At 41.4% G+C, this 15,422-nt stretch overlaps 1 protein-coding gene across 1 annotated transcript; it reads left to right on the top strand.

The window, feature by feature from the left end:
* Window positions 1–353: 353 nt before the first annotated feature.
* On the top strand, window positions 354–15,422 carry LOC117942186 (A disintegrin and metalloproteinase with thrombospondin motifs 8-like). Its single transcript, XM_034867531.1, has 9 exons — window positions 354–1,088; window positions 2,871–3,110; window positions 6,631–6,763; window positions 6,930–7,097; window positions 8,380–8,672; window positions 10,938–11,124; window positions 11,745–11,917; window positions 12,212–12,387; window positions 12,890–15,422. The coding sequence occupies exons 1-9, from the start codon at window positions 354–356 to the stop codon at window positions 13,632–13,634; spliced, it is 2,850 nt and encodes a 949-aa protein (XP_034723422.1). The 3' UTR covers window positions 13,635–15,422.

Below are 15,422 nucleotides of genomic sequence, written 5' to 3'. Positions count from 1 at the left end.
TCCAGCAACGGAGGATATCAAAAATAAACCCCCTCATGTCCAGGGAAGAGCAGAAAGTATAAATACCCCCGATACGTCCAGACTGCAGTGGTGCTGGCGAGTGGTACAACAAGACTTAGCTTGGTTAGGGTAACAGAAACGACAATTCAGACAAACTGAAATTAAATAACAGACATAACTTTGACCAAGACTGCCTTTACTGCGCTGGAAACTCACTTTCATTTGAACAGATCTCTGATTTAAGGAAATAACTATTCGATTAGAGAAGACGCGCCATTACCAGAGATAAAGGACATACATTGTAATAAAAGCTTTATTGTTACTACTCTCGGGCGCAATTTCCGTTGCAGAAGATGTGTTCCACTGTGTGTTTGATCGTCTTACTCCTGTGCGTAATGAACGCAGCACTTTCCACTCCCTTTGAATCTGAGGATATTGTACCTGTTCGGATAAATGGAAGAATCAGCGGTCGCTTTTGGAAAAGAAGCGAGGATCAGCCGAGATTTATCATCAGTGCATTTGGCAAGGACTTGACTCTAAACCTTGTTCCAGATACCAGCTTTATCGCGCCTTCCTTCACCATACAGCGCATCAAAGCCAGAGACGTTGGCGCTTTATGCAGCTCTTCAGGTGCCCAACTTGCCGCTGATCTCCAAAAATGTATGAACCAGACAGAGGAGAAGGAAGGAGAGCTTAGGAGCTGCTTTTACTCAGGGAATGTAGATCACGATCAAAGCTCGATTGTGGCTGTCAGTTTGTGCTCGGGTATCTCTGGCTCCTTCATAACGAATGGGAAAGAGTATTTAATTGAGCCCAAACTTCGCGGCGGCTTGGGGCCAGACTCTGCAGAGCAGCTGCATGTCATCAAGAGGAGGACATTCACAAAAAACCACGGTGATACCCTCCTGTTTGAACACGCGTCGGCTGAGAGTCGAGAGGAGAAGCACAATGGGGAAAGTTTTACGCACGGCGACAGTGACGCACAGAGGGAACCTCGTCGGAGACGCTTTGTTTCCATGCCACGGTTCATAGAGATCCTGGCGGTAGCAGACTCAACCATGACCCACTTCTATGGAGATGAAATTAAGGTCAGACACGATGAACCAATTATTTCTTGCACACACTGTCTATAGGAACCTAAACAAACCTTAAATTTAATCCGCAGATTGTCCCATAAACCAAACGTCGAAGACGTCATCTTTTTTCCTTAATTTCCCCATCCTGATGTAAGAATTCCTAGCCTACACATATAGTGGCAGGAGTTTGCATAACCTAAATGTTTTTTGGAAATGATGAGGCTGGAGGAGGAAATCGGTGGTCTCCCTGTTTTCCACAGGCTGACAGAGGTCAGGCAACAGAATTGTAAGCAATGCTGAAGCACATTCCTAAAGACTTGGTCACGATTTGGCAGCAGAGCCTTAGCATCACCCAGGGAAGATTCACAAGGCTTACAATATCTCTTCTGTTCTCTCTTTACTCTTACTTTATGCATTCAGTTAAAGAACCCTCTCCTGCTGTACATCATACCAAACATCCATCATGTAAATTTAAAAAAATAAATTGTTGGATGGTGATACTATATTACAAAAAATCCTGAAAGTAAGACAGTCAAAGTATAACAACCCATGATCCTGCCACAATATGGAGCAGCCAGCCAAGTTCCAGTCTGTTTGTACTTAACAAGTTCCTCAGCTGCCAGACCCTCTGCCTCATCCCACAGTAAGTATGTTAAGGGAGCTTGGAAAGGCTTCTAGGCACCAGGGTCAAGTGGATAAAGGTTAGACTGATAAGTTGGGCTTGTGTTGGCTTTTCATTACAAATCAGATTCAAATTTCATTACCCTGGATTTCTATGAGCAGGGGCGGTTTTAGTGATGTAGAGGCCGCAGGCAAGAATCACCATGGCTCATGTAGCACACGTGGAAAACTTTTTATGTGGGAGTATTATCCCACCCTAGAAAAAGTGAGTTCAGCCAGGCTAATACATCATTGCAAAGTCCCCCCCCCCCCACCCCATTCGTTGTTATTTACCAGCTCTTCACTACAACACAACCCTATGACAGCACTGTGAAAAACCCTTGCCCATCACTTCCTCCCATGACACAATGACAATGACACATGAATAGTGGAAAAAACATATTTGGAGGCTGCACTCTCAAATGGGAAGTGTTCACTGATTTCTTCAGAAGAAGTCAGCATGGCTTAAAATAAGGCGTCTGTTTTCCTGTCCCTGGTAGCAAGCTTAAGATGCAAATACTTGTGAGTGTGTCTGACACATGTTTGCAACTTCCAAGCTTATGTGCAATCCTGGTGATGTGCATCATTACTGTACATTAGGAGTAGGAGAAATACATGTAGCGTCACACTACAGTAAAGTGTGTTTAAATCAAACTCGGTTACGTTTATTTTTTATCTATATATAGTATACAAATACCTATAGTGACAGTGATCAGTTTGTGATTTTGAAGAGGTCTCTGTGTGCGCCTTGACCAATTACAGTCTGGTGTGTGGTTGAGCTTGACTGCTAAATGCAGCATACCAGCTGATTTCAGTTTAAAGCAGATTGTGATGGCTTAGGCCACACAGGTTAAAACAGCTATCGCAACAGATCAAGGGTATTGTCCAAGGACTAAAAAAAATGAATAATGAATATTGGCTGAAGTGTTATCAGGTTTTGTAAGTCTCAAATATCACTAAGGGCTACACAAATCTAATATTGTTAAGCTTTAGCCTGTGTAGGCTATTATGTCAAGCAAAATCTGTGCTGGGTGACTTTCACCCATTTGGTTTTAACCATGCTATCTTTTATCCATCCTCCACTGTATCTTAAATCTAAATTAAATGTTGTGTCCTGTCTCTCATCCTCCACAGCACTACATTCTGACCCTGATGTCGATGGCCGCCCAGCTTTACAAGCACCCCAGCATAAAGAACTCAGTAAACATGGTGGTGGTGAAGTTGTTGGTGGTGGAGGATGAGGAGGTTGGCCCGGAGGTCTCCAGCAACGGAGGTGTGGCTCTGAGGAACTTCTGCTCCTGGCAGCAGCACTTCAACCCACCAAGCCAGAGGCATCCGGAGCACTATGACACTGCCATGCTCTTCACCAGAGAGGTGAGGCCCAAGTACAGAGCTGGTTTAGCTTCTTTACACAGCTGCAGAATAGTCATTGAGGTCTCTGCAAAAACATACCATCAGTTTTAAACCTTTAATGAGATCCATTTTCCAGATTTTGAACACAAAAGGGTTCACTCTGAGACAGTAGTTTGACAAAAAAAATCAACTCAACTTTCTCAGCTTTTTAGAGCTTTCATTTCCGATTCCTAGTCTTCTCCAGGGGATGGAGTTTGCTCAGTTGTCACAGAGACTAAATTGGTGAAACAACAAAGACCCAAGATACTTAATGGAGATTGAAAACAGACAGCAAAGGTTGTCTGTGAACACCAAAACTAGTCACAGTATCGACTGAGAAGGGTAAAAAGTCATCGACCAGGAGTCAGTGGACATTTTGCATCTGTATGACAACTGACCCAACATCATCCACTGAGACAGAATTTTACATTACAATGGATCTTAAGTTAAGTGAAATTAGCTAGAACGTTTATTTATATTTAAAACAGCAGTGGTTAAAAAATGAATCATTGTGGAACACCACATTCAAAATGAAAGGAGCAAAAGTATCAAAGGTTTCATTGGAAAGTTTGAGCTATACAGTAAACATTTTTACAATATTTGGTCATACAACTATAATTTAAAGATGCACTAATGATATTTTTATATAACTAAAAGGTGAAATGCCTGTGTGTAATGTGAACGGTATCACTCATAGTAATGAACCTACTAAGAATTATCACCCAACTCCGCAGTTCCCCTAAGCACTATGAGGCATTTTTCCATTTTGAGCATTTTGTTTTGTTTTCTGTCCTGCAATGTTATAGTTTTGGTGCATTCTCACTGCTCTTATCAACTTCATCATCAACAGCAGTTGTCTGCAAAAAACATTGATAAACTGAATATAAACTAAACTGTATTTTACCTGCTCAGTTACTAACTTGTGAACATAGGAACATTAGCAGCTAAAGAGCCAGATAGTTCCCTTGGAAGTTGGTGGAGACTAAAACCAAAGTAAAAAGGAGAATAAGTCTTGGACGTACAAGCTTCAGGAAAACTATTCAATTTGAGCACAAGATAGCTGGTATGAGTTTATGATTATGACAGTGGAGATTTTCTTCAGAGCATTGTTTAGACTTGTGCGTGAAACAACTCAAACAATGTTGTGAGTTCTTCACAGTGTATAATTAGAATAGATGGTTCACTAACACATGATAGTCTGGTATACTATGTTCTCCATTCAGAAGACGATAACCCAGCAAGGATGAGTCACACAGTAAGCCTTGGTGGAATTTAGTCCCAGGTCCACTGCAGTACAAAATGTGGTGTCTGAGCAGCAGTCACAGCCACACATTTACTGGAAAGCAAAGTTTCTTATAGTACCACAGGTGCTTTTTAGGGCCAGTTATGTTCATAGTGGGGATCCAGCTAAAAAAGGGACCATTGCTTGGGACAGATATTGTCATCTTTTGCTCTTTTAGCAACCAGGGAGAATGTGTGAGATCAGTGAAAAAAATGAAACACGGTGAGGTAAAGGAAATCTTTCTAGGCTTTTGGGTGAATTAAGGATGCTGAAAAGATGGAATAGTTGTAATCTTTTCCAAGCAGGGGGAATGTCAACAAAGAGCAAACTGTGCTTCATAGATGCTTCGACAGGAAATAAGTTGACAAGTCCTTAGGGTTTGAGTTGTGATTGGCTTGTTCTTCTCTACTTGGCTGCCCTCTTCTATCTGGTATGTGCATGTTGACAAGGTGTTAGCAGACAATACATTAGAGGAGTGACTTCTCTATTATTACGTTTCTACAGCTAAGGGCCCTGGTTGCAGATTGATTTGATGACAGGCTTGGCATTTATCTGCCAACTGAATGACGTTAAGCATGTAAATCTGACCCTGGATCAGGGAAATGATGAATAGAACATATGTTTTGTGCTGGATTGGTTAAAGCTGCTTTCGATCGTGGAAACCATCATCCACACAAACCCAGTTTTGTTTGTTTTTCCATTTCGGTGGAGATATGCTTTGAAATGTAGAGGACGGAGGGCTCCTTGTGGATGAGCTAACTTTAGTGCAGCCACAAATCAGCCCTGACATGATTAAGACATTTGAAATGGTCAGCTTGAGTGCGTGGCTGTGTCTGGGTCAGTTGCAGTCCAAAGACTGCTTGCACTACTGTCTGTTGTGAAACTATTGTGGAAACATTTTTGTGGTCTTTTAGTGTATGTGTGTGTTTATCCGTCTGTCTGCACTATCTGCAAATGCCATACAATAGCTTGTGCTTTGACCCATAGACATCTTACTTTGTCTGTGTTTCTGCGTACATGAGTGACAGATGCTGTTGTGGAACAAGGTGTACGAACACAGGGTTCCAATGGCAGCTCCAAGTCCAGATGTGTTTTGAATCACAGAGGGTTCTGCCTTGTGGTTTTTGGGGTCTGAGGCGAGGCCATGGATGCTTCCGTCTCCGTCTTAGGCGTCTTCTTGAGCAGGGAAATATTTCTAAAGGCCCACACTGTTAATTTTCCCAGATCACAGCTCTCGACAGTTGCATGCTGAGGCTATTTATTTGCTTTATTTTATGACTGGAAATACTGAGCAGCATGTTTTTTTAATTTGTTTCCTAAAAAGTGGCAGCAAAACAACTTAGACAGATAGACAGTGAAGCTCTCCTTCCTATGTGATTAATATAGCAGTCAGTCAGGGCTGCCCATATGCTAAACATATTAATATATTCCTCTCTGCCAGCTGGTTCTCAGCAAATGTTCCCTACTTTAGAAGGGAATAGACCTTATTCAGGTTTAGAACAATGGATCAGGCCAATATTGCGCAATACTACACTTATTTTTCATGACAAGAGCTTTATCTGAACGGATTTGAATGAAATAGTTGAATTGGATGCAATACATATATTGTGACAAAAAGTGGCTCGTGGTACACTGTTCTTGTTTTAGTGGCAGAGTCGATTCTGTTTGGTGAGTCACTGTTGGTTTTTGGTTTGCCGCTGTGGTTCCCTGGATTATGGTACTTATATCACTCATGTTCCACTGGCAGATACCACTCTCCACCAGCACATACTGATTTTTATTAGCATACTGTATGCCGATGGTGATTGTCATCTGCCGCTGTGTGTGTGTAACTTTGTACTAGTGTTATACAGGGATTCCAAGTAGAAAGTATGTCAGCAGTATCTTTCTGTGATTCAAATGGCACATACCACCCCCAGTGCCCCGAATGCAACAATTGTGCCCTTGCAAAAATAGATAGCGTAGATAAGAGAAGGATGGACAGATGTCACGCTTTCTCCCATTATGTACAATAGTCAGATAGGCGCAAGGCTTGTTAACCTTAATGAGATATAATAAAACTTGAGTGTACACAAGAGCTCATAATGTTTGATTTAGAATTAGGTTTTTGAACGTCTGCTTTTGTATATTTTAATAATCATAATTTTCAAGTCTTACATCATCATTATCTTGAACTTGGTGAGCCAATTTCAGTGTTTTCTGTGTTTGGTTGTGTTGCAGGACATCTGTGAACAGATGAGCTGCGACACGTTGGGTGTGGCCGATGTCGGGACGATGTGCGATCCCAAGAGGAGCTGCTCAGTTATAGAGGATAACGGCCTGCAAGCTGCCTTCACAGCTGCACACGAGCTCGGTTAGCTCACGTTTGTTGTCTTATGGGTGGGCTGGTGTGGGCGTAGGATTTATGAAGACATGTTTGAAATGTAATGTAATAGGCAGGTTCAACTCTTTTTTAGACATTCTGTGCATCTGTGAACCTATGTTTCACATCGTTATCATTGCATTCTTTCCCTCTGCAGGTCATGTGTTGAGTATGCCTCACGATGACTCCAAGACCTGTGAGAAGCTGTTTGGAGATCTGGGAGGACATTACCTGATGGCTCCTCTGTTTGTCAGCCTCAACAAGACAGCGCCTTGGTCTCCCTGCAGTGCTCTCTTCATCACAGAGTTCTTTGACAATGTACATGGTAAGGAATATTTGAGGTTGTTGCACCAGTGTGTTAAAAAATACACACTGAGGCCACGTTTCCACCTGGTATTAAAATCCACAAGCGCATACTTCTTAGTACGTGTTTTCACACCTGGATCTCACTTTCCCACTTCATATGCAAACAAATAAAATACGTACACATTATCCTGTTCTTGAGACAACATTGTGGCAGTAGGATAATAACCTCCAAAACACAAGATTCACTCTCAGTGGTTTCCGGGACATCATAAAACTTTAAATGAGTAGGTAATTCCACTCGCACTTGAGTAGGCAGTCCTGAATGTGGCCCAGGACACATGCATGTACACATTGCTAAAAGAATCTGGTCATATGTGGCCTAGACCACCTTTGAACGTGGTCTGTGTGATCGGATCGCAATGTGTCCTCATTGCGTCATGGTTGCATTCCCACCTATACTTAGAGATGTGCACTTGTGATTGGATACCCAGAATTTAATACCAGGTGGAAATAGAGTTGTTGTAAATCAAAAAGTGGCCCCGTAGAGACCTTCTACCAACATGGGCATCTGGCAAAACACACTATGGCTCTGTTATTAGCACTGATTCAAAGATGAATAAAACACACTGTTTTTCTCTCACGCTCTGCCTATGGCTTTCCTGCTTAAACATTTTGTTCACCTCAAATTATGGGTTGTAGGGATAGTTTGTCTTGCACTAGATTTCCTCATCTTCTCTCGACACATCCTCTTCTCTTCACTCTACCGTTCTGTTTCTTTCTCTTGTCTCGCCTGCCTCTCAGCATGTCACGTTGTGCACCATGTATTGTTTGCATGTTTCAGTGAACCTTCTTTTCCACTGAGTCATACAGTGAACTTCTTCCTGTTCTTCACCTAAGCCAAAAGCAACAGCTGGTGTGAGCTAAATATGTTCTTTATCAGTTGAAAAAACTTGTGTGGCTGAGAATGTTCATTCCAAACTGAGGACGTTATTGAAAACTCTAGACAAAAAGCATATTTAATGTAAAAAGGAATCATTAAAAATTGGAGGGAATTGAATAAATTCTGATTCGGAATAGCTGTCAAATGTCCTGATTCAGAACACCGTGCTGCCTATAAAAGTGAACTGCATCATTAATTTTTATAGTCAGGACACAACTTGCCCTGAATATTTTCCCACTGTTGTCATGCCACACACAAAGAGCGACACATTTACAATTGTCACTGTGCCACTAAGTCCATAATCTCCATAAACCACAAAATAATCATTCTCAAACAGTGTTGCTTTGTGATGTAACCACAGGGGACTGCCTGCTGGATGTCCCAGAGAATGTCATACCACTACCAAGAGAGCTGCCAGGCACCACGTACAGCCTGGACCAGCAGTGCCAGCAGATTTTTGGAGAGGATTTTGTCCAATGCCCCAACTCTTCAGATAGTGATAGCTGTAGCCAGCTGTGGTGTCAGGAGGATGGAACGCTGCAGTGCTCCACCAAGAATGGCAGCTTACCCTGGGCCGACGGCACCCCCTGTAGCCTCAACGGAACTTGCCTCCACGGAGCGTGCATGTCGACTCAGGATGTGATGCAGCCGCTGGTAAGACTGCTTCTTTATTCTTACAAACGAAAAGTTGAATTTATTTACAATAAAACACAGACTTGTTGAATTCAGTACACTCAGGGGTTTGTTGCTACCGCTTTAGTTGGTCGGGTATGACCAGTAACTTTTGGTGGCTAATGTTAGCAATCTTAGCTGTGTAAAAGACATCAGTGAGTCAGTTTGCTGACTTTGTAACTTTTCTTTTCTTGTGCTGTTATGCTATGTTTTAGCGTTATTCTGTACTTGTCAATTGCTGATACAGTGGCCACCATTACATAAAAGTTAAGTAGGCTGTATTTGAGTAGGCAGTGGCAGTATACTGACTATGAAGGTAAAAAGCATGTACAGTAGTATACAAAGAAAAATCTTCAGTATGTCAAAAATATGCCGATACTGATTCAGAAAAATCTCCAGTATGCAACGGACCAGTCTACTTCCCCTACTGTGCAACGGCTACAACAACCAGTCATTGATTGTGCTTTTCAAACCCATTACTGGCTTAGCCTGGCGTTTAACTGTTTTACAATCTCGGAACCCATTGGCTATTGTTCTGACACCGATTTAGCCTCTGAGGGCAACAGTCAACATTTTGGGAAGTCCAGTGTAGCCAATAATGATTTGGACCAAAACTTCATCTTTCTTGAGCCGAGTCTGATTAACAACTTGTGACACGAGAATGGAGTTAAGAGATGATTTCCCTGTGAACAAATATCTGACTGAATTTAGACAATGCTGATTGCATTTTGGCCAATGTGTTTGGTTCCACCTCTTTTGCTCTCCAGACAGACTGTTTACCTGCATGCGAGCAAAGGCTGCTCAAACGTAATTGGTCAATACTGTTCAGACTACAAACGGAAATCAAAAAGCTTCTGATACCAAACTCTAAATATTCTGCATTTATATGCAGATATGTGTGAAGAATTATATGCTTCATACTGCATACTACTAACAAACGCAGTATACTACATAGGCCTATTACATACTGCGTTGGTCGGTAGTATGTCGCTGTTAGTTTCAAATACAGCTTTAGTCTTGCTTTAGTACTACACTAATCAATATGTTTAAATGAACAGTGGATTGAATAACTGTTAGCCTTATAAGGCCATATTGTGATAGTAGGCTTGTTTGTAATTTCCCCATTGGGGACTAATAAACTAATTATCTTTATCTTTATCTTTATCTTGTTGTGGTTCTATCTAGACCAAAGATTTAAACACTAAGTTACACTTGGTCATGTTACACTTCAGCATCCTTGAGTGGCTGTCAGCTTCTGTTGATTTTTGTAAACTATTGACCTCATAAACCTTTCAAGTATGTAATATGACAGTTAACTGGACACTCTTTCCTAATTTTCTTCTCATTGCATGTTTCATGCAAACAATGTTAATTTGACTGCACTTGCTGGCTGCTGAGAACTGCCTGTTGGTTTCAATGAGTCACTTCCTTCATAGTCCACTTCTCCTTTACTCAGAAAAAGAGTAATCAAGTTTGTAGTCTGGATGTTAGCAAATCTAAGACAATCTCCCCTAGCCAATGTCCATTGTTTTTTGGTTTCACATTGTGATTTGGATATATGTAGAAAATATAACTCAAGCATGCCTGGAGTTTCACAGTTCTGCAAAAACAATCCTGATAATATCTTGAATTAAGTGCTCAGAACAAATGGAAATTTAAACATCTAATATTCTATGACAAGTGGGCAAACCCAGCTGAAGATTGTGATACATTTACAATAAGTTGTTTGATGCAGACCTTCTTTTTTTATCCATAACCCATACATATATATTTCCTTGAAGAACATTTATACATCTCAATGGTTCATTTTAGCTTGCTTGCCTAGATATGTTCTTCTTGTGTTATGATCACACATCTGTTTATGAATCCAGACGTGCTGGCAGTTGCAATGTTAGCTGGTCCAAACTCATAAAACTTCTGGAAAGGACACTCACGCTAGCAAACACACACACATATGCACACACAAACTTTGAATTGTGCCTTACAAAGCTGCACTATGGCAGGTTCCACTAGTGGTGAGTGACATATGTGGCAGGAATGTGGGTAGAAGCAGACAGCAGGCGCGTGCCGAACTTCAACACAGATTTAGCTTGGAGTCATGGCACGCCAAACACACTGTGCAGCCTCAAACCTAGAAGCCCAGACTGTGGTTTAGGCTACACAGCTGAGATTGCCTTTGGCACTGAGCTCAACCAACTACTCTGACTGCTCTTTTCCCCCCACTTTTCTCGCTGTGTTCAACCACAGGTGGTTGTGGACGGCCGCTGGAACTTGTGGGGGCCGTGGCAGCAGTGCTCCAGAACATGTGGAGGAGGGGTGGAGTTCTCCTATAGGGAGTGCACTGACCCCGTGCCTCAGAACGGAGGGATGTACTGTGAAGGACAGCGGGTTCGGTACCAGTCCTGCAACACGCAGCCCTGCGACAACAACGACGGTGAGAAATAACACTACGCCGGTTTCTGAGGGGAGCAGAGCACACACACGCTTTCTCTCCCAGTTCAGTCCATGCAATCCACTTGACCCATCTTTGAATTTTTATCTTTCATATATATTTCTCTCCCTCTTATTCTATTATTCTCTTTATTGCACACTAGCTTTTTTAGCAGGGCCTCAGACTATGCCACCCTGCATTTTTCTGCAAATACTGTACTGTAAGTGCATGTGAGAAAATATACCTTCTGAATTGAAATTGAATTGAATTGCATGATACATATATAAAAAACCGCTCATTAGATCACTAAAATCATAGGTGGCAGGTTAATTTCAATAAATTACATGATGAATAGGTTATCAAAATAGTTGTTAATTAATTTTCTCTCAATTGACAAATCAATTAATTGACTAATCGTTTCAGCTCTATTGATATACAGTGGAGGTAATCATTAAAACGTGTAATCCACATTTTTATTAATATAAAAATATGAATATTGACATATTCAGCATATTTGATTCTATGACTGTTTTTACATACTTGCATTTTTGAAGGGATGACTAGATTTTCAAGACTTGACCTCAGTGCACCAACGTTAAGTTTTACTCCATCTTTTACACTAGGAAAGAGTTTTAGAGAGGAGCAGTGTGAGAAGTACAACAGCCCCAACTACCTGGACTACAACGGGAATCTAAAACAGTGGATCCCAAAGTACGCTGGTGTTTCTCCCAGAGACAGATGTAAGCTGTTCTGCAGGGCCAGGGGCAGCAGTGAATTTAAGGTGTTTAAATCCAAGGTACAGTATCTGCACAGCCATTTTGCCAACACATTTACATTTCAGCTAACATGTCCTGATAATTTTGATCCGAAGCTTTCCAATGAAAATGAATATTTGTTAAAAAATTTTAACAGTGACTCTAAGTCCACTTGCTATCTCTTCTCACAATTAACCTTAAGTTGTGATTCTTTGTCAAAAGGCATTTTCTCTGCATCTTAATATAGAATATGATCTACATCTTAGATTTGCAATCATTAACAAATTCTACAAGATGAAAAGAATCAACAACACCTACTTGTTGCGTCGCTGCAGGTGATTGACGGGACCACCTGTAGCCCTGAGACCACATCAGTGTGTGTCCAAGGCCAGTGTGTGAAGGCAGGCTGCGACCAGGTGATTGGATCCAACAAGAGGGTGGATAAATGTGGAGTTTGTGGAGGAAGTGAGCTCACCTGTAGAAAGATTACAGGCTCCTACAACAAAGCAACGTAAGTGCTACAAAAAGTCCCTAAGCTTTCTTGACCTCAGTCAGGTGACTATATTCATACCAATTTCAGAGCTATCCATTCAATAAACCCCCAGTAGGGATCTCATACTTCCAGGAAACATGGAGAAGGGGAAAACTCAGAAGAGATATAACTCCAGCAACACTTGTAGTACACTGAACTACTATTTTGTTAGACCCATCCATTTTAGTTTGTGGCCTTCATCAGGATCACCGTTTTAAGATTAAAGCTTACAGCCAACAGCCGGTGAGCTTTGATAGCACAAAGACTGTAAATGAGGAAAGCCTGGCTCTTTCTGTAAGCGTGTTTTCCAAAATGTCAAACTATTGCATTGAGTGAGCTGAGTTGAGTTGGTCAGGCGTATTTCTAAACATTTGAGAAGTAAAAAAGCAAAGACTGTAAGCATATTACCCAAAAACTGTTTCTTTAAAGTAAGAAAACAAAAGTGCATTATCTAAATCCAGTTCTGTGTATTCTCTAACAGCTATGGATACAGCGACATTGTCACAATTCCTGTTGGTGCTACTTTCATTGACATCAAACAGAGGAGCCACAGAGGGATCAAACATGACGGGAACTACCTGGCTATAAAGAGAGAGAGTGGCAGTTACATCCTCAACGGTAACTTCTCTGTGTCCACGGTGGAGCAGGACATTCCTGTGCTGGGTGCTGTACTAAAGTACAGCGGCTCCTCCACCACCCTGGAGAGGATCCAGAGCTTCAGGCAGCTGAAGGAGGCTATCACCATCCAACTCCTTGCCACTGCGGGGGACGCCAACCCTCCCAAGGTCAAATATACATTTTTCATCCCTAGAGATGTGACCTTCAACAAATCTAAAGAGAAGAAGGGCTCATCCCTGTCTCTGGATATGATCCATCCATTCGGTGTACCTAACTGGGTGCTGGGGGAGTGGTCTGAGTGCTCCAAGAGCTGTGGCTCTGGATGGTCCAGGAGAAATGTGGAATGCCGAGACAGCGCAGGCTTCCTATCCAGCCATTGCGACAAAGACCTGAAGCCCATAGACATAAGGGCTTGCGGAGATCTGCCGTGCCCGATATGGCAGATGGGACCTTGGTCTGTCTGCTCACGAACTTGTGGCCAGGGGGAGCGCCGCCGCAGTGTCTTCTGCATAGACTACACTGGGAAGACTGTTGAGTCGGAGAAGTGCGATCTGAACAAAATCCCAGAACCAGTCTCTGGAGAATGTCTCAACCAAGAGTGCTTATGAAAGATAGGAGTATAGTGAACTTTCCCTTTCTGGTCTGACTGCACTTATCTACCATGGATGGATTACTGATAGGTCACACCGGGCACAGGCCCAGGGGCCAAAGGCGTCAAGGGGCAACGACCCAAAACAACCACAAAGAGACACAAACCAACCACAGAGTGACACATAACAACCACAAAGAAACACAAAATGACCACAAAGAGACACAAAATGACCACCAAGAGAAACAAACCAACAACAAAGAGACACAAAACAACCACAGAGAGATGCAAAACAACCACAAAGAGACACACACCAACCACAAAGCGACACACTTGACTAAAAAGACACAAAACAACTACAAAAAGTTGCGAACGATTACAAACATCTCATGTTGTTTTTGTTTTTTTGATATTCTGAGCGTTCTGGTCCAGCTATAAAATGTGGTTCAAGTGTGTCATATTGTTTGTATTAGTTTTGTCTATCTTTCAGTGTGGAGTCCTTGCATTTACAGTATTTAGCAGGGGTTGGGGGCCTTTTACACATGTGTCCAGGTGCCCATTGCCTCATTATTCGTCAATGTTACCAACTGGTAGCATCAAGTTACATCAGGGGCATTAGCCTGAATATTGTTTTGTTATCTTTTGTTGACATTTAACAACCACTATTGAGATTTGAAACATAGGAAATCTACCTCAGGATGTACATGTGATGCTATGTATAGATGCTAGATGAAGGTGCTGTGTGTGTGTGTGTGTGTGTGTTTGTGTGTGTGTGCGTGCGTGTGTTCTCCAGAAAGAGAATTTTTCTTATCCCTCTCTTTGGATAAAGTCTGATATAATCTGCAGTATGTTCCAAGTTACCTATCATTTAATGTCGGGCTGGACAATGTTCTAGCAGCAAACAAGGACATGAAATCTGCTGCCGAACACCAGCACAGTGTAAATATACCTCCAATTGTCCTTCACAGAACTTAACACCTATAAAGCTTTGATCATGCCATTTACCTATTATTGAGGTATGATTGATGCATTGGATATTAAGCTTCTGGGAAAATAAACTCATGTTTGATTGCTTCTCTTTTCTACACACATACCAAAATGTTTTGTGTGAAATGATTGTGATGAGGATGTTTTTTAGTAAAACTAAATTGTACGATATTTAGGACTTTAAACTGTTATAACCTACATTAGAACAGATTGTTTCAATGCAGATCTAGACTTATAGAATCTATAGAAATTGAGTTTACACGACATGTAAAATGAATTAGTATAGATAATGACTGGTCATTCAAGACCAGAGAAACCCATGACAGAGAATTTCCCCTCTGCCCTGTAGTTTAATTTTAGCCTTTTTCCCAGGTGCAATATAATGCAGTTGAGAGGAGCAGTGGTACAAACAATCTTAAATGCCACAAATATTTCGTCAGAGGTATTATTACTAAGTTAAGTGAAAAGCATACTATCTATCGTGTATATGAAAAATAACATTAGTTTTTATTTGTTTCCAGGCTTTCATTTGTTAATGCATCATATGCAAACATTCACAGTTGTTTTTCAGACTCTTGTATGTATATTTGATTTCTTCATTCCTGTTGTTAAGTTACACTGTTATAAAACTAAAGAGATGGCACATTGGGCCTATATCCCTTCAGTGAAGGACCATACTATATTATTATTACGGCTTCCTTTTTAAGCTATTTATTTTTTGTAAAATGTTTACCGTGGACATGTAATTAACATGGCAGATGCTGCTGTCTTTGAGATTTTTGTCTATAAAAGTGGTCAAATAAACACATTTATGTCAAAA

This window comes from Etheostoma cragini, chromosome 3 (assembly GCF_013103735.1).
Source record: "Etheostoma cragini isolate CJK2018 chromosome 3, CSU_Ecrag_1.0, whole genome shotgun sequence".
NCBI classification, from domain to species: Eukaryota; Metazoa; Chordata; class Actinopteri; order Perciformes; family Percidae; genus Etheostoma; species Etheostoma cragini.
The sequence above is the reverse complement of the archived record's forward strand: the minus strand, read 5'-3'. Positions and strand labels throughout refer to the sequence as shown.